The sequence below is a fragment of the Protobothrops mucrosquamatus genome, unplaced genomic scaffold (genome assembly GCF_001527695.2).
Source record: "Protobothrops mucrosquamatus isolate PMUCROS unplaced genomic scaffold, P.Mucros_1.0 scaffold621, whole genome shotgun sequence".
Classification (NCBI taxonomy): Eukaryota; Metazoa; Chordata; class Lepidosauria; order Squamata; family Viperidae; genus Protobothrops; species Protobothrops mucrosquamatus.
In genome coordinates this window covers 228,981-255,150 of record NW_015386917.1, presented here as the reverse complement: position 1 = coordinate 255,150, position 26,170 = coordinate 228,981, and the positions used below count along the sequence as shown (strand labels likewise).

The window sequence follows — 26,170 nt, the reverse complement described above, 5'->3', positions numbered from 1 at the left end:
AATACTGCCCATCTTGAATATATAACGGAAGGAGGAAGCTTGAGAGTTCCCAAGGTTAATGCTGTATGGAATTGAAACCATGGCTGAATCTGGATGTTCTGCTACGGATACCGTGAATCCTCCTCCCAGAAGGGAACAAGGAAAACAGGTCGTGGAGAGGATGTGTCGTGTCCCAGATAATCTTACGGACCCTGGTCAAGCAGCGCTTCTGTGCCATGTCCTGGATGGGAGGGAGGGGACTGCCAATGATCTTTTCGGCCATTCTCACCACTCTCTGCACCGCCTTCCTGTCTGAAGCAGGGATGCTTCCATTTGTAAGCCCAGACCTACCCACCCCGCCTTGTTCCACTTGTCTTGCATTTTTTCCTTTGCACAAAAGTTCTGGCAAGGAGGGAAACATGGAACAACTTACACATTAGCCTATATTCCAGCTTCAGGCGCCATTGCACAAACTAATCTAATGATCTTAAATGCATGATGGTGGTGATGGTGATAGTGATAGTGGTGATGATGGAAATAAAACATCAGCATTGAGCTCACAGAAGAATGTCGAATTGCTGCAAGCTGCAGCAATCCTGTGAGATTTTGATCGTTTTGTTTTTTTTAAATTATTACAAGTAGTTCTTGACTTACAATCACAATTGGGCCAGGCTTTCTGTTGCTAAGCAAGGTGGTTGTTAAGTGAGCCGCATCCAATTTTATGACCTTTTTGCCATGGTTATTAAGTGAATCACAACAGTTAAGTGAACCATGTGGCTGTTAAGCAAATCCAGCTTTTGTTTGAGAGCAAATGCAACAACATTTCATTTTAATGTATGCTGATTAGTATACATTTAAAATGACAATAAAGTTTCTATTCTATTCTACAATCTGTCTATTCTACTCTACTCTATTCTATATTCCAATATCTATTCTACTCTAGTCTAGTCTAGTCTATATTCCAATATCTATTCTATTCTATTCTATTCTATTCTATTCTATTCTATTCTATTCTATTCTATTCTATTCTATTCTATATTCCAATATCTATTCTACTCTACTCTACTCTACTCTACTCTACTCTACTCTACTCTACTCTACTCTACTCTATTCTATTCTTCCTCCATTGACTGTGCTTGTTGGGGAGGTTGCGATCATGTGATCCCTGTCATAAATACATGCCTGTTGCCAAGAGCCCAAATTTTGATCACGTGACTGTGGGGATGCTGCAATGGTTGTTAGGGCGAGGACCAGTTGTAAAGTCACTTTTTCCAGTGCTGCTGTAACTTTGAATAGTTGCTACATAAATTGTTGTAAGGTGAGGACTACCTAAAACCGTTTTTCCCACCTGGCAATTGGTGACTGGCAATGCATTTCCAAAGGCTGGGAATAACCCAACAGTGTTCTGTTATTGGTCCTGCTTTTAGCTCCCCAACTAGAAGGGTCAGAAGGCAGGCTAGGAAGTCCAAAGCTGACAGTTAAGGAGAGGATAAGGATTGGTTAGTCCCTTTCCTATTGACCTCCCAGAGGAGGAAATTCACTACTATTTCCTTCCCTTGTCATTTTCACGCAAACCGAGATGTCGCAGGCCCATTCGTGGGACGTGGTGCAATTTCTTTCGTCCGACTCCCCACACCTCTCTTCTCAACTCCCCATACCTGCTTGGGGCCTGCCAACTTTCCATCCACCTCCTTCTCCATTCCATTCCTTTCCACTGTGGTTTGCAAGCAGGGAAGGAATTCTTGGGCTGGGAGGAGCTGTCTCATCCACCCCTCCCTCCGGGTTTTTTTTTTTTTAAAAAAACCTCAGTGACAAGGCAGACCGAATTCTTCCGACAGCTCGGTCTGGGCTAGAGGTGGGAAGGCGGTTTGGCTGCCAGTTAAACCGGCTTCCTGGCTGGTGGAACCTGGTTGGCGAGACCGGATTGCAAGGCTGCGTTGGAAGTAGGGGATGGGTCAAACGGGAGAGCCACTTGGACTCGGGTCTCTTACTTCCTTAAGTGTGAGGAGGAAAGAAAAATCTGAAGAAAAAGCAAAACATCTGTGGTGGTGGTCTCGTTGTGGACAAAATCGGGGCTTGCTAAACCATAGAATCCTAGGGCTGGAAGGGGCCTTGGAGGTCTTCTAGTCCACCCCCCCTGCCCAAGGCAGGAGTTCTTACTGCATCCCAGACAAATGGCTGTCCCATTTTGTTCTTGAAGACCTCCATAGTCCTCCCCTCTACAGGTAGTCCTCGACTTACGACCACAACTGAGCCCAACATTTCTGTTACAAGCAAGAAAGTCATTAAGTGAGTTTTTTTGCCCCATTTTACAACCTTCCTTGCCACACTTGTTTAGTGAGCCACGGCAGTTGTTAAGCTAGTAACACAGTAAAGTGAATCTGGCTTCCCCGTTGACTTTGCTTGTCAGAAAGGTCACAAAAGGTGAGCCTGGAACCGTCATAAATACGAATCCATGGCTGAGTGTCTGCATTTTGATCACACGACCACGGGGATGCTACAGTGGTCGTAAGTGTGGAAAACGGTCCTTAGTTGCTTTTTTTTTTTTCCAGTGCCGTTGTCACTTTGAACAGTCACTAAAAGAACTGTTGTAAGTCGAGGCCTACCTGTGTATTTAACAGCCGGAAAACAAGTGAAACGCACAGAGACTGAATGTCTAGAAAAGCCGCCTTTGGAATTTAAACCGATCCAGGCGGCTGCTTTGCTTGTGTTGTTTGCACAACACGCCAACCCCTCCTTGACCCAGTTAAGCTTGTCTCGTGCAGAGGCCCTGTGTCTTCATCAGTATGCAAAATGCAGCCTCACGCCTCTTTTGTGAATGAACGGCTGTAGCTGGAGGTGCTCGCCGTATTTACTGATATATAATTTTATGATAGGCCACTCCACTTGGAACTGGCGCTGGGCAGCTTCCATTCCTGACTCCAGCAGTATGATTACAGCAATAAGGAATGATGCAGTATAATTCATTAGCTTCCAACTCTATTATTATTATTATGGATCATCGCACAGTCATTTTGTCCACCTATTGTTGTTGTTGTTATTATTATTATTGATCATCGCACAGTCAGCCAGATGTTCAGACTGGATTTGGCAGTAATAGCTCAGATTAGTGTCTTCTGCAAAGGTAAATGGTTAGAATACAGTATTGCAGGCTAACTCTGCCCACTGCCTAGAATTCGATCCTGACTGGCTCAAGGTTGACTCAGCCTTCCGTCCTTCCGAGGTGGGTAAAATGAGGACCCAGATTGTTGGGGGCAATATGCTGACTCTGTAAACCGCTTAGAGAGGGCTGTGAAGCACTATGAAGTGATATATAAGTCTAAGTGCTATTGCTGTTGTTAAATGTTGATTGGTCTTGTTAAAGCATATTGTGGGAATACAGTAGCCTTCATTTGCTGGAACAGACCAGCATGGCTATACATCTGAGACAGTTTTCTCAACCTTATCAACTTTTAAGAGATAGATAGATAGATAGATAGATAGATAGATAGATAGATAGATAGATGATAGATAGATAGATAGATAGATAGATAGATAGATAGATAGATAGATAGATAGATAGATAGATAGATTGATAGATAGATGATAGATAGATAGACAGACAGACAGACAGACAGACAGACAGACAGACAGACAGACAGACAGACTTCAGCTCCCAGAATTCACCAGCCAGCCATGCTGGTTAGGGAATTCTGGGAGTTGAAGTCCATCCATCTTAAAGCTTGCTGATGTTGAGAAACACTTAACTTGGAAAAGACTTTTCCAGGTGTATAAACAAGCTTAGTGAAATACAGAACACTTTTGACCCATCCTTAGGGGAAATTATAACCTGCTTTTTTCCCTTCTCCTCAGCCCAAGCCGACCAAGGGCCGAATGCGGATACACTGTCTGGAGAATGTGGACAAAGCCCTCCAGTTTTTAAAGGAACAGCGAGTCCACCTGGAAAACATGGGCTCCCACGATATTGTGGATGGCAACCACCGACTCACGCTGGGCCTCATCTGGACAATTATCCTCCGTTTCCAGGTATGTTCCAGAATGTTCTTTCTCTCCCCCCCCCCAATTCACGCTGAGGACATTCTGCAGGAAGAATAGAAGCCCAAAGATTGAAATGGAGGTTCTTGCTTTACTTTCATTTCAAAATCAAGTCTCTAGTTCTCATGATGGAAGAATAATGAAATGATCAGGGCGTGTGCCTAGCCTATGGGGTAAACGATTAAGGGGAAGTAGTTTTGAAATAATCTGAAGGATTGTCACACACCCGAGGGAGTGGATTTATTTTCTGTTTTTCCAGAGGGCAGGAACAAAACCAGTGTGTTAAAACTACAAAGAAGAAGTTTCAAGCTGCAAGGAAGAAGTATCAATTGTCAGCTTATGGGAGACTGCCCCCTAGCAAATAGTTAGACTAGGTGACCTCTTAAGATCCCTTCCACAATGTTGAGGGACAGAAGAACCTTTTTAAGCAGTTCCCTATTAAGGGAGGAGATTTACCATTGTTGCCCTCCTTTTATAATAAACGATGCAAAATAGCACACAAACAGCATCATCAATGCTGTCAATTCTTTCCCGGATTTGCGCTCGTTAAGCGAGATTAGGATGTTTTTCTTCATTTTTGCCTGGCGTGGTATTTTCCTGGACGTTGCAGGTTTTACATCGTTATTCCTTTAAAAGAAAAAGAAAAAAGATACATGCACTCACACTACTGACCGTGAGTGATTCTGATCAACTGAGGCTCTCTTTCGGTCTTTTCTTTGTAGATCCAAGATATCAGTGTGGAGACAGAGGATAACAAGGAGAAAAAGTCAGCAAAAGATGCACTCCTGCTTTGGTGTCAGATGAAAACAGCTGGGTAAGAGGATAAACAGGGCGATGCATGTAGGGCATTCTCTCCTTCCTGGCTAACACTTAACTGGGATTCCCCTGTCTTGCTTTTCATCAAGAATAAGTGATGTAGGAAGCCGGAGAAGAAGGGATCTAGCGTCAGGAAAAGGAGAGGCGTGCCAGAAGCTCTGGGAAATATTTCTAAGCAGGTTTTCTGAATTTGCTCAAGGCACCTTAGTGTTGGAACTATTTCAACAACAAAAAAAGAAGATGGTAAATGAGCTATCTTCCTTAATCTGTGCGGACTCACATTCCCAGAGTTCTTAGCAATGGCCAGGCTAGTTAAAACATTCTGAAAATTAAGAGTCCAGAAATCCCACCTCAAGGAAGACTGCTATAAGGACACTGCAAAACCAGTGTGTGAAAACTACGAGGAACAAGTTTCAAGCTGTAAGGAAGAAGTATCAGTTGCCAAAGACAACTTAAGCTGTGAGCGTGGTGCCTCACGAGATTAGAACGCTGGGCTGACTGTCGGCAGGCGAGCGTTCGAGATCTGGTTGCTGCCGCTGCAGGACAGGGTGAGCTCCTGTCACTCACTCCGACCTGGCAGTTCAAAAGCAGGTGACCGTGAGTAGATAGATGAGAAGCACTTTGGTGGGCATCGTTACGGGAGTGCGAAAGGAGTTCCCAATAGGGCAGTGGTGGCGAACCTATGGCACGGGTGCCAGAGGTGGCACTCAGAGCCCTCTCTGTGGGCACGCGCGCCCTCGCCCCAGTCCTAGGCCTTCAGCTGGGTTTTATAAAACCTTTTCGCTTTAGGCCTCCGCTGTCGTGTGCAAAAAAAAAAAAGAAAGGTTCAATCAATCAATCAATCAATTCCAACTTCTCGCGGGGGAAAAAAAAGATCTTGCACAGTTGGAATTGATTGATTGAACTTTTTAGTCCCACCCAGTCTGCCGTTACCACCGCAGCCACGCCCAGCCAATGGGCCACACCTACCCGGCACCCGACGATGCATAAGTGGGTTTTGGGTTGCACTTTGGGCACTCGGTCTCTAAAAAGTTCGCCATCACTGCAATAGGGCATCCCCTGGGCAACAGTGGAAAACCACCAGCAAAGCACTTTGGTGCTTCCGACACAGAGGTATAAGTAACTTAAGGTTAGGTTTTCTGGTTTACATTTGTTATAATGTGTCTCCAACCTTTGGAATTACTGGAAATCTGCAGTTATATTGCAGACGATCTCTATGGGTACATATGTGTGTGCAGTGTATATGTCTGTCTGTCTCTCTGTCTGACTATCCACATAAATAGGTTTTTTTAAATATAAATATTTCACTGGTCATCAGACCTTACTGGTTTTTCCAGTCAAAACGGTAAAGTCTTTGGGTGATTTTGCAAGACCTTAATGTGTTGTTGTTTTTTAAAAAAAAAAACTTTTTATGTAATTTTTAAAAAGAAAAATATTTACTTTGTATTTAATTCTAAACTCTGGGGATCTGGGGATCATATTTGCTACAATGTCTGCTGGGTTTATGTGATGCTCCTCAGAATTTCTGATGAATGAAATGGTCCGTGGGAGGAAAAAATTAGGGAACCCTGCCTTCGTGGAGAGATGAATGTTTATGGTAGAAATGAAGCAAAATGAGTAAAGGGGGTCATCTCTTCTGATCTCTTTACAGGTACCCAAATGTGAATGTCCACAACTTTACCACAAGCTGGAGAGATGGCCTGGCTTTCAACGCAATTGTCCACAAACACAGGTCATTTGTAATAATATAGATATACATATACATATACATATACATGTATTTTATTTATTTGTGTCATACCTTTGTTATTTTTACAAATAATTCAAGGTGACGATCAATACTCTCTCCTATTTTGCCCACAACCACTCTGTGAGATGGGTTGGACTGAGAGAGAAGGACTGGCCCAAAGTCACCCACCTGGCTTTCATGCCTAAGGCGGGACTAGAACTCACCGTCTCCTGGTGATTGGCTCAAAGTCACCCAGTCGGCTTTCATGCTTAAGGTGGGACGAGAATTCATCTCCCGGTGATTGGCCAAAAGTCAGCCAACTGGCTTTCATGCCTAAGGCGCGACTAGAACTCACCATCTCCTGGTGATTGGCTCAGAGCCAGCTGGGTGATGGAACTTGAACTCATGCCCCCCCCCCCACACTTTCTAGCCTGGTGCCTCAACCACTAGATCAAACTTTTTGAATTTGTGGTTCTCACCTAGAAAGTCACTCCTTCCATCTATCTGCATATATGTGTTTTCATCTCTGTGTCCTCAACAGGCCAGATCTGATAGACATTGATACCTTGAAGAAATGTAACGCACATTACAATCTCCAGAATGCCTTCAATGTGGCTGAAAAGGAGCTGGGCCTTACCAAACTCTTGGATCCTGAAGGTGGGTCCAGCTAGTTTCTTTTTCCCTGATTCTTTTGTTTGGATTGGATCTCTACTGCTTCCGGGGAGTGGTTGGGTCCTATTCTAGAGCAAATCGCTTCCAGCCTTAAGATGCAGCTAGTTATTCTGATACAGGCAGTACAGGAAGAAAGCAAATAATATTAAAATTGAATATATGTGCACCAAAAAAAAAGGAGAACCAGGATAGTTGCTTCCTTCCATATCTATTTGGCCTTTGAGATCCATCTGCCTCAGCTAGATGGGTCAACAGCTCGGGATGATAGGACTTCTGGTCCAAGATCTTTGAAAAGGTAGAAACTCCATATCTCTAGGTTCTAGGTTTCTCAATCTGGCCAATTTGAAAAGATGTGGACTTCAACTCCTAGAATTTCCTGGCCAGCTGAAAGTCCTTTTTAAGTGTTTCGTTAATCAGACACATGACAGCTTGGTTGGCTGAGGAATTCTGGGAACTGAAAGATCACACATCTCCAAGCTATCAAGATTGAGGAACACCGTTCAAGTCTTGTTTTGATTGACCTGTGAGGGATCAATGGAGAATATTAGGCCAATTTTGCAAGCTAAGTGGAGAATTTGCGCTGCATTGATTTAGCTAGCATTGCAGAGGAAGCAGATCCAGCTGAGTGGGAGAAAAAAAACCAATACATATTGCTCAGCATCACAATTTGAAAAATGCTCATCTTCTTCTGGAGGGTTGATCCAACAACATGCACCAAAGGCTGGTCCTGCCCAACCTGGCAAAAATGAGGATGGAAACGTAGACCTTCTGCCTGTTGAGCAGGTTCCAGTGCTGCTGGGCTGCTGCTGCTGCTACAGGTTTAGAAAACTATAGGAGATTTGGCAAGTTTTTTCATGCGGATAAGTAGAAAGTCTATCGTAGTCTTATGAGAAAGGTTTAGCAACTAGTTGCTTCTACATGGTGCTTGAGTGGAACCGGAAAGAATGAAGTATTAATCTTTGTTTCTGTCTTGCCGCCTTTTTTCTCCTTGGCTTCCCACCAGACGTGAATGTAGACCAACCTGATGAGAAATCCATCATCACTTATGTGGCCACCTACTACCACTATTTCTCTAAGATGAAGGCCTTGGCTGTGGAAGGGAAGCGGATTGGAAAGGTGCCAACCAGGGGGGCTGAGCAACTGAATGTGTGCGCGCCATATTGAGGGGTGGGGAACAGGAAATCCAGGGCAAACGCGAGCTGTAAGAGAGACATCATTTGGTGGGTTTCTGGTGGGTTACGTTTTGGGTGGGTTAAGCCACCAATTGTGGATCTTTAAAGCCTAGGTATACAAGTAGTACTTGACTTAACAACCATTCATTTAGCAACCAAAGTTACAATGCCACTGAAAAAAAAGTGACTTATGGCTGGTCCTCCCACTTACAACCGTTGCAGCATCCCCACGCTTGGCAATCTGCACGGATTTATGAAGATTGCAGCCTGCCAGGATCATGTGATCACCCTTTGTGGCCTTCCCCACCAGCAAAGTCAATGGGGGAAGCTGCATTTGCTTAATGGTCTGCATGATTCACTTAATGACTGCAGTGATTCACTAAACAACCATGCCCCCCCCCCAAAAAAAGAGGTCATAACGATCAGGTGTGACTCTCTCGACAACCACTATGCTTAGCCATGGAAGTTCTGGTCCCAATTGTTGTAAGTCAAGGACTATCTATACGTCTCCTAAAGGAGGTCTTCTCAAGGTCTGCCCAAAGCAACTGGATAACTCAGGTGTTGTTGGTTTTTTTTGGGTGGGGGGCAGGTACTGGACTATGCCATTGAAGCTGACAAGCTCATAGAGAAGTACGAGACCCTGGCGTCCGACCTTCTGCAGTGGATTGAGCAGACCATCTTGACCTTGAATGACCGGAAGCTGGCTAACTGCCTGAGTGGAGTGCAGAACCAGCTGCAGGCTTTTAATACCTACCGCACCGTGGAGAAGCCACCCAAGTAAGTGTCAACAGGTTTGTTGGATATGCTCTTGCTCCTATGGGGGGCTGTCCAGAAATATGATTTTCCTAAAATCCATAGGGCAGTGATGGCGAACCTTTTAGAGACCGAGTGCCCAAAAACTGCCCTGCCCCTCCCGCCTCCACCCCACCCCCCCACAGGGCCACGCACCGCCTCCACGGCCCGCCGCAGCAGATCGCCCAGGCGGCCCAACAGCACCATGGGGGCCATGGGGGCATGAGGGCGGAGTCTTGCCCGGCTGCCATATCCTTGGCTGCGCTACTCCACGCAAGCCGCGCCCGGGGGCGACTCTCCTCCGGGGTGTGTGTGCTGGTGAGTAGGGGGCCACGCGGGGAGGTGGGGCTGGGGTGATAGCGCGTGTGCCCACAGAGAGGGCTCTGAGTGCCGCCTCTGGCACGCGTGCCATAGGTTCGCCACCACTGCCCTAGGGTCTCACGCCAGGAGAGATGGAGAGGCCTGTGTTAAGCAGCTGCCTGCGTTTAGAAATGTGCATGTTTACACCTTAGCTGTGTGTTTTTTTTAGTTAACAATTATTAACTATTTTTTTTTTATTTCACGCTTAGATTCACGGAGAAGGGGAATCTCGAAGTTCTGCTCTTCACCATCCAGAGTAAAATGAGAGCCAACAATCAGAAAGTTTACACACCGCGGGAAGGCAGGCTCATTTCTGACATCAACAAGGTGAGATAGTCCATTTGAAAAGGAGCCTACGCNAACCAAGGGGATGGTCGAGATCCACGTCGGGTCAGAGGCCGCAGAGGCACGACTCGGTCCAATGCTGCGGCGGCAGTTGTCTCCCAGGCCGCCGCCTGATTTTCCGCCGAGTCGTGGACTAGATCCTCCGGATATGGCCCAAGCTCCATCAGGAACCTCTCAGGGTCCATCAGTCGCCTGGGACGGAACCATCTAGGTTGACTTAACAACCATTCATTTAGCAACCAAAGTTACAATGCCACTGAAAAAAAAGTGACTTATGGCTGGTCCTCCCACTTACAACCGTTGCAGCATCCCCACGCTTGGCAATCTGCACGGATTTATGAAGATTGCAGCCTGCCAGGATCACGCGATCACCCTTTGTGGCCTTCCCCACCAGCAAAGTCAATGGGGGAAGCTGCATTTGCTTAATGGTCTGCATGATTCACTTAATGACTGCAGTGATTCACTAAACAACCATGGCCCAAAAAAAAAAAAGAGGTCATAACGATCAGGTGTGACTCTCTCGACAACCACTATGCTTAGCCATGGAAGTTCTGGTCCCAATTGTTGTAAGTCAAGGACTATCTATACGTCTCCTAAAGGAGGTCTTCTCAAGGTCTGCCCAAAGCAACTGGATAACTCAGGTGTTGTTGGTTTTTTTTGGGTGGGGGGCAGGTACTGGACTATGCCATTGAAGCTGACAAGCTCATAGAGAAGTACGAGACCCTGGCGTCCGACCTTCTGCAGTGGATTGAGCAGACCATCTTGACCTTGAATGACCGGAAGCTGGCTAACTGCCTGAGTGGAGTGCAGAACCAGCTGCAGGCTTTTAATACCTATCGCACCGTGGAGAAGCCACCCAAGTAAGTGTCAACAGGTTTGTTGGATATGCTCTTGCTCCTATGGGGGGCTGTCCAGAAATATGATTTTCCTAAAATCCATAGGGCAGTGATGGCGAACCTTTTAGAGACCGAGTGCCCAAAAACTGCCCTGCCCCTCCCGCCTCCACCCCACCCCACCACAGGGCCACGCACTGCCTCCACGGCCCGCCACAGCAGATCGCCCAGGCGGCCCAACAGCACCATGGGGGCCATGGGGGCATGAGGGCGGAGTCTTGCCCGGCTGCCATATCCTTGGCTGCGCTACTCCACGCAAGCCGCGCCCGGGGGCGACTCTCCTCCGGGGTGTGTGTGCTGGTGAGTAGGGGGCCACGCGGGGAGGTGGGGCTGGGGTGATAGCGCGTGTGCCCACAGAGAGGGCTCTGAGTGCCGCCTCTGGCACGCGTGCCATAGGTTCGCCACCACTGCCCTAGGGTCTCACGCCAGGAGAGATGGAGAGGCCTGTGTTAAGCAGCTGCCTGCGTTTAGAAATGTGCATGTTTACACCTTAGCTGTGTGGTTTTTTTAGTTAACAATTATTAACTATTTTTTTTTTATTTCACGCTTAGATTCACGGAGAAGGGGAATCTCGAAGTTCTGCTCTTCACCATCCAGAGTAAAATGAGAGCCAACAATCAGAAAGTTTACACACCGCGGGAAGGCAGGCTCATTTCTGACATCAACAAGGTGAGATAGTCCATTTGAAAAGGAGCCTACGCTGTCAACCGCCTTCAGGGGTGGGAGGGCTGTATTTCTCACTCAGCCAACCAGATTCCGGCTGCATTTGCACTTTGCGCTAGCAGGCATGGTGTGGTTTTGTTTTGTTTGGTTAGGTTAGTGAACCCAGCCCTGGGAGGTTGTAAACCATCTTTTATGACTTAATAAAAAGTATATGAGCCTCTCTTGTTATCCATCCTGCCTTTTATTGCCTCTTGTAGGCCGGTCTTTAGAAAAATCACAATATATTCTGATGGATCCCTTGGCGTATTTTCTCAGAAACTGCCACCCTGATTTTCATTTGAAAGACAATGGCAGCCCGTTAAACAAATAAACAAAAGCAAATATTACTAATAGGGGGGAGTTCCAAGAATACCTTAAAAACCAAGAGCCAGTGCTTCTGGATTCCAGTGGAAGCTATCAGCTAATCATGATTAATGATTAATCCACTCTTGGAAATCTGGGTTATAGTTAAGGCCAAGACAGGAGGCTGTAATTTTAACTTGGTTTTGAAAACAGGGCTTCTAAGCATGTCAAATGTCCTTTGTCCCTGTGATGCCATTATGAGATGCCACATGAAATCCTGGCGCTTTGAAACCTTCCCTTTTCTTCACCCATTTATTTCCAATAAATAAATTATTTTCTCTCTCCACCGAACGGTCCGCAGGGTTGGGAGCGTCTGGAAAAGGCAGAACACGAGCGGGAGCTGGCCTTGCGCAATGAATTGATTCGACAAGAGAAACTGGAACAACTGACAGCTCGCTTTGACCGCAAAGCAGCCATGCGTGAAACTTGGCTGAGTGAAAACCAGCGCCTCGTCTCCCAGGTCAGTCCTGAAGGGAAAGATCTACCTGGCCCCAATGGCAGGTGAAAACCTCACCTGGGATATTCCCTGAGATTTCACAGGGAATTCTGAATTCCACTTTGCACCACGGTGGGTTGATCCCAAGTGGATAGACTTCACCTGCCTGTTCTTGTGGCCAACTTTTAACCAGAGCGAGACAGCTGGGAACATCTTAATGTCAAGACTTCATTTCTAGTGCTGGGATGGAGATTGCAGTGTCTCTGATAACTTTCTGATCTTACTCGGAAGTGAAATTGCATTGTGTATCTTAAACGTTTCTGTGTAGGGAACAGGCAGAAAAATCTCTTGGGATTGTTTGACATTTGATGGCCAGAAAGACGAAGCAGTTCCACAAAGCACAATAGCCTTGTTTGTGGGCAGGGGGTATGTGTCACTTTAATTAAAGGTTCCCTCCCCTTCATAAAAGCCCACCAAACATTTTATACTTCCCAGCTCTTATTCATCCCTCACATAGCATCCTGCTTATTGATCTCCTTGCTATCCCACATCCGACTATTGATCTAGTTGGATGTGGGACAGACAGAGAGGCAGTTTGGTCTAGTGGTTAAGCTGCTGGATTAGAAACTAGGAGACTGTGAGTTCTGGTCCTGTTTTAGGAATGAAAGCCAGCTGAGTGATTTGGGCCAATGACCAAGAAGACTATGAATTCTAGTCCCGCTTTAGGCACGAAAGCGGCTGTCTGACTTTGGGCCAATCACCAGGAGATGGCGAGTTCTAGTCCTGCCTTAGCACAAAAAACCAGCTGGGTGACTTTGGCCCAATTACCAGGAGATGATGAGTTCTAGTCCCACCTTAGACATGAAAGCTGGCTGCATGACACTGGGCCAATCACTCCCTCTCAGCCCAATGCACCTCACAGGGGCATTTTTGTGAGGAAAATAGGAGGAGAAAGGTATCGGATATATTTGCTGCCATGAGTTATTTCTAAAAATAACAAAGGCAGGATATGAATAAATAAATACCTTGCCTGAAGGATGATAACCCATTCTCTGCCCTCTCCCCCCTCTCCCCCCCCAAACCTGCAGGATAACTTTGGCTCAGATATTTCAGCAGTGGAGGCTGCCGTACGCAAACACGAAGCCATCGAGACAGACATTGTGGCTTACAACGAGCGTGTGACGGCCGTGACTGCCGTGGCCGATGAGTTGGAGGCAGAGGGCTACCATGACATCAAGCGGGTGCTGGCACGCAAGAATAACGTGGTGCGGCTCTGGGACTACCTCCGCGAACTGGTGGCCACGCGCCGCGAACGCCTCCTGCTCCACTTTGAGCTGCAGAAGATGCTTCAGGACTTGACCTACCTCATGGATTGGTTGGAAGAAATGAAGGTAAGCAGGCCAGAAGATTGATGGAGGAGGAGGAGAAGAAGGTCTAGGAAATGGTCCTTGAGGAGTCGTATCAATCATTTTAACTTGGATTACAAAAACCACCATAACCAAACAGGAATCTGTTTGCTCCAATTTAATCCAGTTCAGGGGTTTACCGACATAGATAGTCCTCAACTTACAATTACAATTGAGCCCAAAATGTCTGTTTGTTAAGCAAGACTATTTTTAAGTGGATGGATGGAAACTAACCAAGGAGAGAAGCAACCTAGAACTAAGGAGAAATTTCCCGACAGAACAATTAACCAGTGGAACAACCTGCCTCCAGAAGTTGTGAATGCTCCAACACTGGAAGTTTTTAAGAACGGGTTGGACAACCATTTGTCTAAAATAGGAGGTCCCCAAGATTTTGGGCACCAGGGACCGGTTCCGTGGAGAAAGGTTTTTCCGCAGACCTGAAAGTGTGGTTTTGTGTGCTGCTTGCATCCCATGGATGGGGCTTTGCTTGTTTGTGCAGACCGGTTGCTGGCATGCTGTGGCCCGTACCGGTCCATGGACCGGGGGTTTGGGACCCCTGGACTAGAAGACTTCCAAAGTCCCATGCAATTCTGTTATTATTATTGAGTTTTATGACTTTTCTTGCCACAAGCAAATCACTACAGTCATTAGTAACACGATTGTAAAGTGAATCTGGCTTTTCCATTGACTTTGCTTGTCAGAAGGTCCCAAAAGGTCACAAAATGAGCCCAGGACACTACGACTATTGTAAATATGAGCCAGTTGCCAGGTGGCCAAATTTTGATCATGTGACTGTGGGGTACTGCAACAGTCATAAATGTGAAAAATGGTGACAGGTCCCTTTTTTTCAGTGCTGTTGTAACTCTTAAAGGTCACTAAATGAAAGGTTGTAAGTCGAGGACTTCCTATAGATAGCTGTCATACTATCAGACTGTCAAATCTCAGCTTTCCCCAAGATCTCACATTTTCTGTTCTGGGAGAATGGCGGTCCCTTGAGAGTTTTGCATTGTCATCCGAAATCTCGGACGAACGCCGTGCAAGAAAAGCAAAGCCTTGCAAAATTGAGAGCAGGTTTTAAATTTAAACAATTTAATTACCTTGTTAATTTTTAAAAAAATGGTAATTTGGAAGTTAGGCAGATGTATTGGGAATGGATGAAAAAATTGACAAGGAGACAATATTCAGGATCCAATCTGGATCTGTCACCGGGAACTTTCTCTCTAGCCTAAACTTCCCTCTAGCTAGAGAGAGGATCCCTGAAGATCAGACTCCAGGAAGAGTCCGAAAACTCAGAAGACAAAGCCTCTGGTCCCGTTGACCGACCCAGATTGGATCCTGCAACGTTCTCCGGAGACACGTATATTCGCCTTCATTTGTGAGACAATATTCAGGAAGTCCTTCACTTACAACCATTCGTTTAGCGGCTGTTTGAAGTTACAATGGCATTGAAAAAAGTGACTTATGACCAGTCCTCACACAGGCGTCACAATATTGCTACATTCATATGATCAAAATTCCTATGCTTGGCAACCGGCGTGTAATTTCGATGCTTGCAGCATCTGGGGGGGGGGGGTCATGTGATCACCATTTGTGACCTCCCCAGCCAGCTTCCCGACCATCAAAGTCAGTGGGGGAAGGTATGATTCACTTAACAACTTAAATGATGGCAAAAAATAAGGTTGTAAAATTGGACACAGCTCACTTAAACAACCTCCTTCATTAGCAATGGGAATTTGGGTCCGAGCTGATCATAAGTTGAGAACTACCTAGAGATCAGTGATGGCGAACCTTTTAGAGACCGAGTGCCCAAACTGCAACCCAAAACCCACTTATGCATCGTTGGGTGCCGGGTGGGTGTGGCCCATTGGGTGGGCGTGACCCATTGGGTGGGCGTGGGCTGCGGTGGTAACGGCAGACTGGGTGAGACTAAAAAGTTCAATCAATCAATTCCAACTTTGCGAGATCTTGTTTTTCCCCGTGAGAAGTTGAAATTTATTTATTGATTGAACCTTTTTTTTTTTTTGCACATGGCGTTGGAGGCCTAAAGCGAAAAGGTTTTATAAAACCCAGCTGAAGGCCTAGGACTGGGGCGACGGCGCGCGTGCCCACAGGGAGGGCTCTGAGTGCCGCCTCTGGCACCCGTGCCATAGGTTCGCCACCACTGCCCTATATGCCACCACACTCTTGGCTAGAGAGGTCTTTTCCCGTTTCCAGAAGTATAAATGGGAAAACCAAATATACACGAGACACCTGTTTGGCGTCTACCCTGAAAAATATGTACTGTACGTAGACACGTAATAAAAATAAAGAGATGTTCTCTGATCTATTGAAGTGTTTTCTTGTAGGGTCGCCTCCAATCTCAGGACTTTGGGAAACATTTGCATGGTGTGGAGGACCTCCTTCAGATCCACGCTCTGGTGGAAGCTGACATTGCTGCCCAGGCCGAACGGGTAAAAGCCATCTGTGCTGCGGCTCAGCGTTCTGCCACTCCAGGAGAAGGTGCTAACCTTTAAACAATTTTAAAATTAAGAGGCGTACATAATTGCAATCCAGGTGTTATCGTTCACTGCCAATAATACATTAGGACAGGGGTGTCCAGCTTTGACAAAGTTAAGACTTGTGGACTTCAAGTTCCAAAATTTCTGGGACTTGAAGTCCACAAGTCTTAACCTTGTCAAGGTTGGACTTCCCTGCATTAGGACTTCAGTTCTCTCTGTTGTCCACAGAAATCAGTTGTAACCCCAGCTAGATTGTCTCCTTTGTCTGTATCTCTGAACTCCAGGCTTTTAGGCTGAATTCATAGAATCCCATCCCTTTTATTTGTAAACCATCCAGAGCCATTTAGGTGTAAAAAAACGGATGAATTAATCGATAAAATGCAGATTGTCCTTGACTTACAACCATTCGTTTAGCCACAGTCCAAAGACAGAACGGCACCGGAGGAAAAGTGAGCTACGACCAGTCCTCGCACTTATGACTGTCACAGCACCCCGTGGTCACGTGATCACAATTCAATTGCTTGGCAGCCAGCATCTATTTACGGTAGCTGCAGCATCCCAGGGTCACGTGACTACCATTGGCAACCTTCCCAGCCAGCACCCAATCCCCAAAGTCAATCGGGGAGGCCGAATTCGCTTAACCACCGCCTGAATTCGTTTAACAACTGCAGTGATTCACGTAAGAACCGTGAGAGGAAAGGTTGCAAAACCAGGTGCTACTCGCTTAGAAACCGTCTTGCTTAGCCACAGAAATTCTGGTCACTACTTGTGGTTGTAAGCCAAGATTACCTGCAGATACCTTGGTTAATGAGGTAAGGCATTTGCAGCTGTGCAGACTAAAACCAGCTCAGCCCGTTGTGCGAATGCAGGGACTTTAGACTTTTACTGAGTGTCGGGCGAACCCATCCCTGAGATCAATTTTCTGTCCCCGCAGGATACAAACCCTGTGATCCCCACCTGGTCCAAGAGCGAGTGGCAACGCTGAACCGGTGCTATCAGGAACTGGTGGCCTTGGCCGCCCAACGCCGGGCCAAGCTGGAGGAGTCGCGCCGCCTCTGGAAGTTCTTCTGGGACATGGGGGAGGAGGAGGCCTGGATCCGCGAACAGAGCCAGATCCTCTCCTCCGATGACTTCGGCAAGGACTTGACCAGCGTGCTGCGCCTTACCAGCAAGCACAACGCTTTCCGCGACGAGATGACGGGCCGGGCCGGGCCGTTGCAGCAGAGCATTGCCGAGGGTCGCCAGCTGGTGGCCGAGGGCCACTTTGGAGCTACCGAGGTGGCCGAGCGCATCCAGGAAATTGAAGAGCAGTGGGAACAGCTGGAGACCCTGTCAAGCGAGCGGGAACGGCGTCTTCTCCAAGCCTCCAACCTTTATCAGTTCCAGGCCGACGCCAACGACATGGAGGCCTGGTTGCTGGACACTCTCCGCTTGGTCTCCAGCTCCGACATGGGCCACGACGAATACTCGACCCAGAGCCTGGTCAAGAAGCACAAGGACGTGGAGGAAGAGATTCACAACCACCGGCCGGCCCTGGATGCCCTCCACGAGCAGGCCCGCAGCTTGCCCCCCAACTTTGCCCATTCCCCGGAAGTGGACGGGCGCTTGCCCGCCCTGGAGCAGCGCTACGAAGAACTGGTGGATCTGGCCGAGCATCGCAAACAGGCCCTGCAGGACGCGCTTAACCTGTACAAGATGTTCAGCGAGGCCGACGCTTGCAGCCTTTGGATCAGCGAGAGGGAGTACTGGATCGAAACGATGGACGTGCCGGAGAGATTGGAAGATCTGGAAGTGGTGCAGCAAAGGTACGTGGTGCCCCCTTTTCCCAAGGTGCACCTGGCCCTTCTTTTGCTGGCCAAGGGCTGCAGTTAACATTGTGGGGGAGCAGCAGGCTGCAAGTGAGGACAGAGGGGCAGGAGTGGAGTTTTGGAGGACGTCTGGGGAAGGGGGAGGACTTCGATTTGTTTTTATTTCCTTAATTGTTTTTATTTACTAATTTATCCCATCGTCATTATTTTTACGCATAAGCCAAGGTGTCAAACGTATCTAAAGCTTTCTCCTCCTATTTTCCTCCCAACAACAGTCTTGTGAAGTAGATTGGGATGAGAATGAGCGACTGGCCCAGAGTCACCCAGCTAGTCCTAAAGTGGGACTAGAACTCACTGTCTCCTGGTGACTGGCCCAAAGTCACCCAGGCGGCTTTCATACCTAAGGTGAGACTTGAACTCACCGTCTCCTAGTGAATGGACCAAAGTCACCAGGTTGGCTTTTATTCCTAAGGTGGGACTAGAACTTACTGTCTCCTAGTGAGTGGCCCAAAGTCACCCAGTTGGCTTGTATGCCAAAGGCGGGACTGAAACTTACTATCTCCTGGTTTCTAAACTGGTGCCTTAATCACTAGAGACCAAACTCACTCTTTCTTACCTTTTTTTTTTCTTAATCATGATATGCCTATTTTAAGGATTAAAGTACAGTTTCCATCTGTTTCCTCACATTCCAAAGGCAGGAAGCAGGGCCATCTGTTTTCAGTCATCTTAGCTAGAAAGATCGCTTTAAGGTTTATAAAAAAAAAAGACAGAGGTTTGTATGCAGATCTGGGATCACAAGTTATCTTCTAGATTGGAGAGACAGGTTCCTTATTAAGCATTTTTTGGGGGGGACACTGAATCCTTCAGAAAGGAGAGTGATGCTTTATTTCAAAGATGGCCTTCAGACTACAAAGATACCTTCTTCTGCCTATTTTCCCCATAATAACAACCTTATGAGTAACAGGTGAGTAATAGCCTTATGGGTTGAGAGAGAGGGGCTGATTTTCATAGCTGAGGTCGGACTTGAACACCCAGTCTCCTGGTTTCCAACTTTGTGCCTTAACCAGTAGACCAAGCTTAACCACTAGACCAGGGGTAGGCAACCTTGGCTCTTTTATGACTCGTGGACTTCAACTCCCAGAATTCCTGAGCCAGCCATGCTGAGGGGAAAGAGAGAGGTTTCCATGCTGGCTCAGGAATTCTGGGAGTTGAAGTCCACCAGTCATGAGGGGTCCATAGTTCCCCATGTTGGCTGAGGAATTCTGGGAGTTGAAGTCCACCAGTCATAAAAGAGCCAAGGTTGCCTACCCCTGCACTAGACCAACCTTCCTCAGTATATGAGGAAGCCAAGGAGAGGATGATCTTGATCCTTTGCTATTAAATGAAATGTAGATTTTCTCTTTTAGGGAGACCCACCTGTTTACATCAGTGTTTCTGATTTAATATTGGTCAGTCCAGTGCTACCATAGCAAGACTCTAATTAGGACAGGAAAGCTAGTCTTCTGCCAGTTTTCAGTGGGTTCTACCCCTTAATGTTACCTTGCTACTCTCTTCCATAAAGTAACAAAGTTTGGGCAGACATTCCTTTTTTAAACTTTCTCCTGGTCCCCATCTCTATTTTACCCTTCAACGTAGAATACAAAATCTATGTTGCCCAGAATCAAATGCTGATTTAGACTTCAGCCCTCCACCATGTTATTTTTCCCCCAGAATGCTGCTAAGAAAGCTAAGCATTCTGGGTTTACAAAGATCGGTGGATAGATGGCCACCTTGCTTGGCACTGGGCTTCTGAATGACACAGGCCCAGCTTAAAAAAAAAAAAGAATCAATAAACCAAGTGGAGAAATTGAAAATTAAAACGGGAACAAGATCCTAATCGTATTTGGGAGTTCAGGAACCAAGTGTCCCTCCCTACATGTTGTTCAGCATGCCAGGGATCAGTGCCAAACCCTTAGGGAAGTATTAATTCACAGATTTTCTATTCTGCTCCGTCCTAGCCCTGCAGCCAGGAAAGCAGGTGCCCTGCTGTCGGCTATTTCCACTGTCTTTTTTGTCGCCGCCGTTTTTAAATTACGAAAAGCTAAAACGATGCTCTTCGTTGGGCAGCTGTATAGGGAGTCCCTGACTTACGACCACCTTGGGAGCAGACTTTCCATTGTGAAGAAAAGCGGCTGTTAAATGAGTCACACTTAATTTTACGACCCTTTCCCCCCTGCCATGGTTAAGCTTATCTCTGCCGCTGTTAAGTGAAACATGTCATTGAGTGAATCTAGCTTTCCCCATTGACTTTGCTTGTTGGAAGCTGGCTGGGAAAGCCACAAGTGGGGATCGCGTGACCCCCCGGACTCTGCAGCCCTCCTAAATACGTGCTGGTGGCCGAGCGGCCAAATTTTGATCGCGTGGGGAGGCTGCGGTGGTTGTAAGCGCGAGGACCGCTTGTAAGTCCCTTTCTATAGCGCCGCGGCAACTTCCACTAAACGAGTGGTTGTAATCCGAGGACTACCTGGGGTTGAAAATAACAGACAGAACTTTATTCCTGCTGTGAGGCAGAGCTAGAAGGCTAGAAGGCTCCTTCTCACGCTTCTCTTCTCCTTTGTTTCCTGGCGACTCAGGTTTGAGACCCTGGAGCCAGAAATGAACAACCTGGCCTCTCGAATCGCGGCCGTGAACGAGATTGCAAGCCAGCTTTTGGGCGCCGATCACAGGAACAAGGAAAGCATTCAAGCCACCCAGGAGAAGCTCAATAGCCGGTAAGTGCCCAGAGGTACAAGAGGAGGGATGGAGTCCAGGCAAGGAGAGGAGCCATCGACTCGGTGCAGTGGAACGGGGCAAAATCAGCCACTGCGAACTTCAAAGGAAGCCAAAAGCTTCTAACGCTTTGCCCCACCTGCCTTATTAAACTTTCTCAAGGGTTTTAATTAAAAGAGATGAAGGGGGAAGCTGGCATGTTGTAAAGCAGAGCAGCAGCTTTCAGCGATTTCCAACCCACCCCACCCACCCACCCACCCACCCCCGCGCGCCAATTTGCTGGCTGTGGATCCCCGAGGCATTCTCAGAAAAAATAGAAATGGAGAGTGGAGGCCGAAACTGCCTGTTCTCCTGCCCAGAAAATAAGAATAAGATACAACTGTAAAAAAACATCCTCAAGAGTTGGGGACTTTGGTGCTCTCTGAGCTCAGTGGTTTTCTTGCAGATGTTGCGTGACCTAACTAGGTAACATCATCAGTATTGGAAAGGGAGGGTTTTTTTCTGTACACCAGTGGCCCCCTAATCTTTTTGAGACCAGGGACCGGTTTGGGGGGAAACAGTTTATCCATGGAGTGGCAGCAGAGGGGGGGGATGGTTTTACGTGCCATCTATATCTCGTGCATGTGGAGATGAAGCTTCGCTTGCTTGTGCAGACAGGTTCCTAACAGGCTGTGGACCAGTACCTATTCGCAGCCTGGGGGGGGCTTGAATGCTCTTTGTTGTTGTTGTTAGTTGCGAAGTCGTGTCCGACCCATTGCGACCCCATGGACAACGTCCCTCCAGGCCTTCCTGTCCTCTACCATCTTCTGGAGTCCATTGAAGCTCACGCCTCCTGCTTCAGGGACTCCATCCAGCCACCTCATTCTCTGTCGTCCCCTTCTTCTCTTGCCCTCCATCTTTCCCAGCATCAGCTCTTCTCCAGTGAGTCCTTCCTTCTCATTAGGTGGCCAAAGGACTTGAGTTTCAACTTCAGGATCTGGCCTTCTAAAGAGCAGTCGGGGTTGATCTCCTCTAGGACTGACCGGTTTGATCGCCTTGCAGTCCAGGGGACTCCCAGGAGTCTTGTCCAGCACCAGAGTTCAAAGGCCTCCATTCTTTGGCGCTCAGCCTTTCTTATGGTCCAACTTTCACAGCCCTACATTGCAACTGGGAAAACCATGGCTCTACGCCATTCAAAGGAGATAATTAGAAATACATTTGGAATTTTAAGACTGTACCACTAGAGGAGAATATTTGTGGCTCAGGATGTAACTGTAGGGTCCTCGGTGCTCTCTGAGCTTGGTTCTTTTCTTGCAGACATTTCATTACCCAACTAGGTAACATCATCAGTGCTAGAAAGGAGTGGGGTTTGCTCTCTGTTTATATACTACTAGTTGGTGGGAGCGGTCCCACTTCTTTTTCTCTTCTGTCAGCGCACGCTGAAGGGTAAAAGATGTGATGGGGGCATCGTTACTTATTTACTTGTCAGACAGTCGATATTTTCATATCTGGGCATCCATCGTGGCTGCCAATTTGTGAGAGGGCCCACAACCTGCTTTTTAAAGTTTCAAAAGATTGGGGAACACCCCAAGACTTGTGGACTTCAACTCCCCAGAATTCCTCAGCCAGCCCTCTGGCGTCTCCTTAGAACTCCTGTGTGTCAACGCTGCAAATACTTGTCAAAGCAAATGCTTGTCAAAGCAAGAATATACAGTATTTGCAGCGTTGACATCGTGCTTTCCTGTTTCCAGGTGGCAGCAGTTCCAGTCCTTGGCGAGCCAAAAGAAGGAGGCTTTGACCTCGGCCCTCAGCATCCAGAACTACTTCTTGGAGTGCAACGAAACCAAGGCCTGGATGCGGGAGAAAACCAAGGTGATCGAATCGACCCAAGGCCTGGGCAACGACCTGGCAGGGGTGATGGCTCTGCAGCGCAAGCTGGCCGGCATGGAGCGGGATCTGGAGGCCATCCAGGGCAAAGTCACGGACCTGCACGACGAGGCAGACCGCTTGGCGGCCCAGCACCCGGAGCAAGCCGCCGCCATCTCCAGCCGCCTCGCCGAGATTGACGGGACTTGGGACGAGCTGCGGGGAACCATGCGGCGTCGCGAGGAGTCCCTGGGAGAAGCCAGCAAGCTCCAGGGTTTCCTGCGTGACCTGGATGACTTCCAGGCCTGGCTCTTGCGCACCCAGACCGCCATTGCCTCCGAGGACGTGCCGGCCACCCTGCCGGAGGCGGAGCAGCTGCTGAGCCAGCACGAGACCATCCGAAACGAGGTGGAGCATTACAAGGGCGACTACCAGCGATTGCGGACCATGGGGGAAGAAGTGACGCAAGGCCACACCGACGCCCAGCACATGTTCCTTCAGCAGCGCCTTCAGGCCCTCGACACGGGCTGGAATGAACTCGGGCAGATGTGGGAGAACCGGCACCAGCTGCTTTCGCGGGCCTATGGCTTCCAGGTCTTCCTGAGGGACACCAAGCAAGTGGAAGGAGTGCTCAGCAACCAGGTAAAGCGGAGAGAGGTTTGGGGGGAGAGGGGGGGGCTTGGAGTTAGAAGGCTGAACTTTTGTTTAGCTACTTCGCAGGACCAATTGTTCGTTTGTGTTGTGGTTTTTTTTTCTTGCGACTTCCCTTCCCTCTCTTTATTTCCCTCCCTCTTTCCCTTCCCTCCCTCTCTCTCTCCCTCCCTTTTCCTTCCTTCCTTCCCTCTCTCCCTCCCTCTTTTCCCTCCTTCTATTTCTCTCTGCCTTCCTCCCTCCCTCCCTTTCTCTTTCCTTCCTTCCCTCCCTCCCTTTCTCTTTCCTTCCTTCCTTCCTTCCTTCCCTTCCTCCCTCTTTTCCCTCCTTCTATTTCTCTCTGCCTTCCTCCCTCCCTCCCTTTCTCTTTCCTTCCTTCCTTCCCTCCCTTTCTCCTTCCTTCCTTCCTTCCTCCCTCCCTCNCCCTCCCTCCCTCTTTTCCCTCTTTTCCCTCCTTCTACTTCTCTCTACTTTCCTCCCGCCCTCCCTTTCTCTTTCCTTCCTTCCCTCCCTCCCTCCCTTTCTCTTTCCTTCCTCCCTCCCTCTTTTCCCTCCTTTTATTTCTCTCTGCCTTCCTTCTTCCCTCCCTCTCTTTCTCCTCCCTTCCTTCCTTTCTTTTTCCCTCCCTCCCTTCCTCCCTCCCTCCATTTCTCTTAAATATTTAAATATTAAATTCTCTTAAACTATTGAACATATTGTACAAGATTGGCCGTAATGTACGTTCTCTGGCTCCCTAGAAGACCTGCACGAAGCAACACCACTGGATAGCTGAACTGGACAACCATTTATGAGGCCACTGCCGTACCCTCGTCAAAATCGTGTATATAGTTATGTGGATTGCGTGTGTTATGTTTATGTCTCCCTTGCCATGTTCTCATCCTACGCTAAATCGTGATTTTTCTTTTTGCCTCCCTCCCTCCCTCCCTCCCTCGCTCCTTTCCTCCTTTCCTCTCTCCCTGTCAGGAATACGTATTGACTCACACCAGCATGCCCAGCTCTCTCCAGGCCGCGGAGGCTGCCATTAAGAAACACGAAGATTTCATGACCACCATGGAAGCCAACGGCGAGAAGATCAAAGGCCTGGTTGACTCTGGGCGGAAACTCATTATGGAAGACAGTCTGCACTCCGATAAGATCCAGGAGAAGGTCAATTCTATTGACAGTCGGTGAGCAGGAAGGCTGTTGGTGAAAAATGTAGTTCCAGGCCAGGGAACACGAGTAGGAGAAGGAGGTGGTTTTGCCTCCATAGGCTCCATTGCCAGGGAATTTAGAGTAACCCGGGAAGAGACTGTGATTTCCTAGTACTATATAAAAAAAAAGAAAAAGCACAAGACGCTGCAGTCAAATCTCCACTCAGCGGTGAATGGTGAGCCAGTTATTCAGGCTAATCTACCCTGTAGGATAATTGCCAGGATAAAGTTTGAAGGAGAGCCACCCACGTTGCCCTAAGCTGCTCAGAGGAAGCGAAGGATAAAAAATGTGATCGGCCGACAGGGCTGGTTTAAAACACGCTAAAACCCCTGCACGTTGTTGTTCTTTCCTATTTTACATGGAAGAAGATTTCTTTTGCTTGGGGCTATTAGAGCTTACCAGCCTGTATGATTTTTATTCAAGGTCCAAGCCCTCATAAGTGGAGGGGGAGGGTTCTGAAAATGTTGAGTTACCCTTGGATAGCAAGACATTACGGAGAGTCACGTACAGGATTGGCTATGTTTGCTGCCTTGAGTTATTGGTAAAGAATAAGAAAGGTGGGATACGAATAAATACATGATAATATAATGTAGGTAACACTTGAGTTCTCGTGGAAAGCCCAACATCCATTGCAGCCCACAGCATGAGGGCCCAACTGGGGACTAGTCACAATTAGAACAGTGAGAACAATTAACCAGTGGAACAACCTGTCTCCAGAAGCGGTGAATGCTCCAACACTGGAAGTTTTTAAGAAGAGACTGGACAGCCATTTGTCCGAAATGGTGTAGGGTCTCCTGCCTGAGCAGGGGGTTGGACTAGATGACCTCCAAGGTCCCTTCCAACTTTATTATTATTATTATTATTATTATTATTATTATTATTATTATTATTATTATTATTATTATTATTATTATTTATTATAAATTCTGCTGCTGCTTCTTGGTGGTCCAAGCCATGTTTTCTCAAGCTTAGCCACTTTTAAGATGTGTGGACTTCAACTCCCAGAATTCCCCAGCCAGCATGGGGGAATTAAAGTGTCTTGAGAAAAACTGCTCTAAAGGTTGAACGTAGCCTTCCCAGATGCATTAGGACTGCAGCCCCCAGAATACCCAGACAGCAAGGTTGAGGAAGTAAGTGCATTGAATCGATCTCCTCAAATATTAATCAGGCGTTCTCCATTATCTTGCAAGCGATGCTGCTCAGTTGGGATTACCCTCCAGGGACGATATACGATTAACTCAAGCCCGTGTCTTCCTCTCTGCTTCTTCTCCTCCATCCTATGTGCTTTCAGACACAGGAAAAATCAAGAAGCAGCCCAAGATCTCCTGGCTCGGCTTCGGGACAATAGAGTCCTTCAACATTTCCTGCAAGATTGTCAAGAGGTGAGTCCCTCAGCAGTTCAGGGCTGGGAGTAGCTGGGAGGCAATTTATTAGGTGATGGGGGACATGCTGGCATAAGGCAGTGGTGGCGAACCTATGGCACGGGTGCCAGAGGCGGCACTCGGAGCCCTCTCTGTGGGCACACGTGCCGTTGCCCCAGCCCCGCCTCTCCCCGCGGCCCCCTCCTCACCAGCAGCCCCTCTGGAGGAGAGTCGCCCCCAGGCATAGCCCGCATGGAGCAGCGCAGCCAAGGACATAGCCGGGCAGCAGGGACAAGACTCCGCCCTCATGCCCCATAGCGTGCAGACGATGCTGCGGGGTGTGGGCGGAGGGCGTGGCTGCCATAGCG

At 47.8% G+C, this 26,170-nt stretch overlaps 1 protein-coding gene across 1 annotated transcript in view; it reads left to right on the top strand.

Moving 5' to 3' along the window:
• The window catches only part of SPTBN2 (spectrin beta, non-erythrocytic 2), a 62,068-nt gene that overhangs the window by 15,583 nt on the left and 20,315 nt on the right, over positions 1 to 26,170 (top strand). The window contains exons 3-17 of the mRNA XM_015817676.2: positions 3,832 to 4,005; positions 4,737 to 4,828; positions 6,482 to 6,562; positions 7,101 to 7,216; positions 8,235 to 8,347; positions 8,993 to 9,180; positions 9,765 to 9,882; positions 12,160 to 12,318; positions 13,383 to 13,685; positions 16,046 to 16,199; positions 17,133 to 18,003; positions 20,619 to 20,756; positions 22,485 to 23,241; positions 24,214 to 24,416; positions 25,733 to 25,823. Coding sequence (XP_015673162.2) covers positions 3,832 to 4,005; positions 4,737 to 4,828; positions 6,482 to 6,562; positions 7,101 to 7,216; positions 8,235 to 8,347; positions 8,993 to 9,180; positions 9,765 to 9,882; positions 12,160 to 12,318; positions 13,383 to 13,685; positions 16,046 to 16,199; positions 17,133 to 18,003; positions 20,619 to 20,756; positions 22,485 to 23,241; positions 24,214 to 24,416; positions 25,733 to 25,823 — 3,558 coding nt within the window. The remainder of the gene's footprint in view (positions 1 to 3,831; positions 4,006 to 4,736; positions 4,829 to 6,481; positions 6,563 to 7,100; positions 7,217 to 8,234; positions 8,348 to 8,992; positions 9,181 to 9,764; positions 9,883 to 12,159; positions 12,319 to 13,382; positions 13,686 to 16,045; positions 16,200 to 17,132; positions 18,004 to 20,618; positions 20,757 to 22,484; positions 23,242 to 24,213; positions 24,417 to 25,732; positions 25,824 to 26,170) is intronic.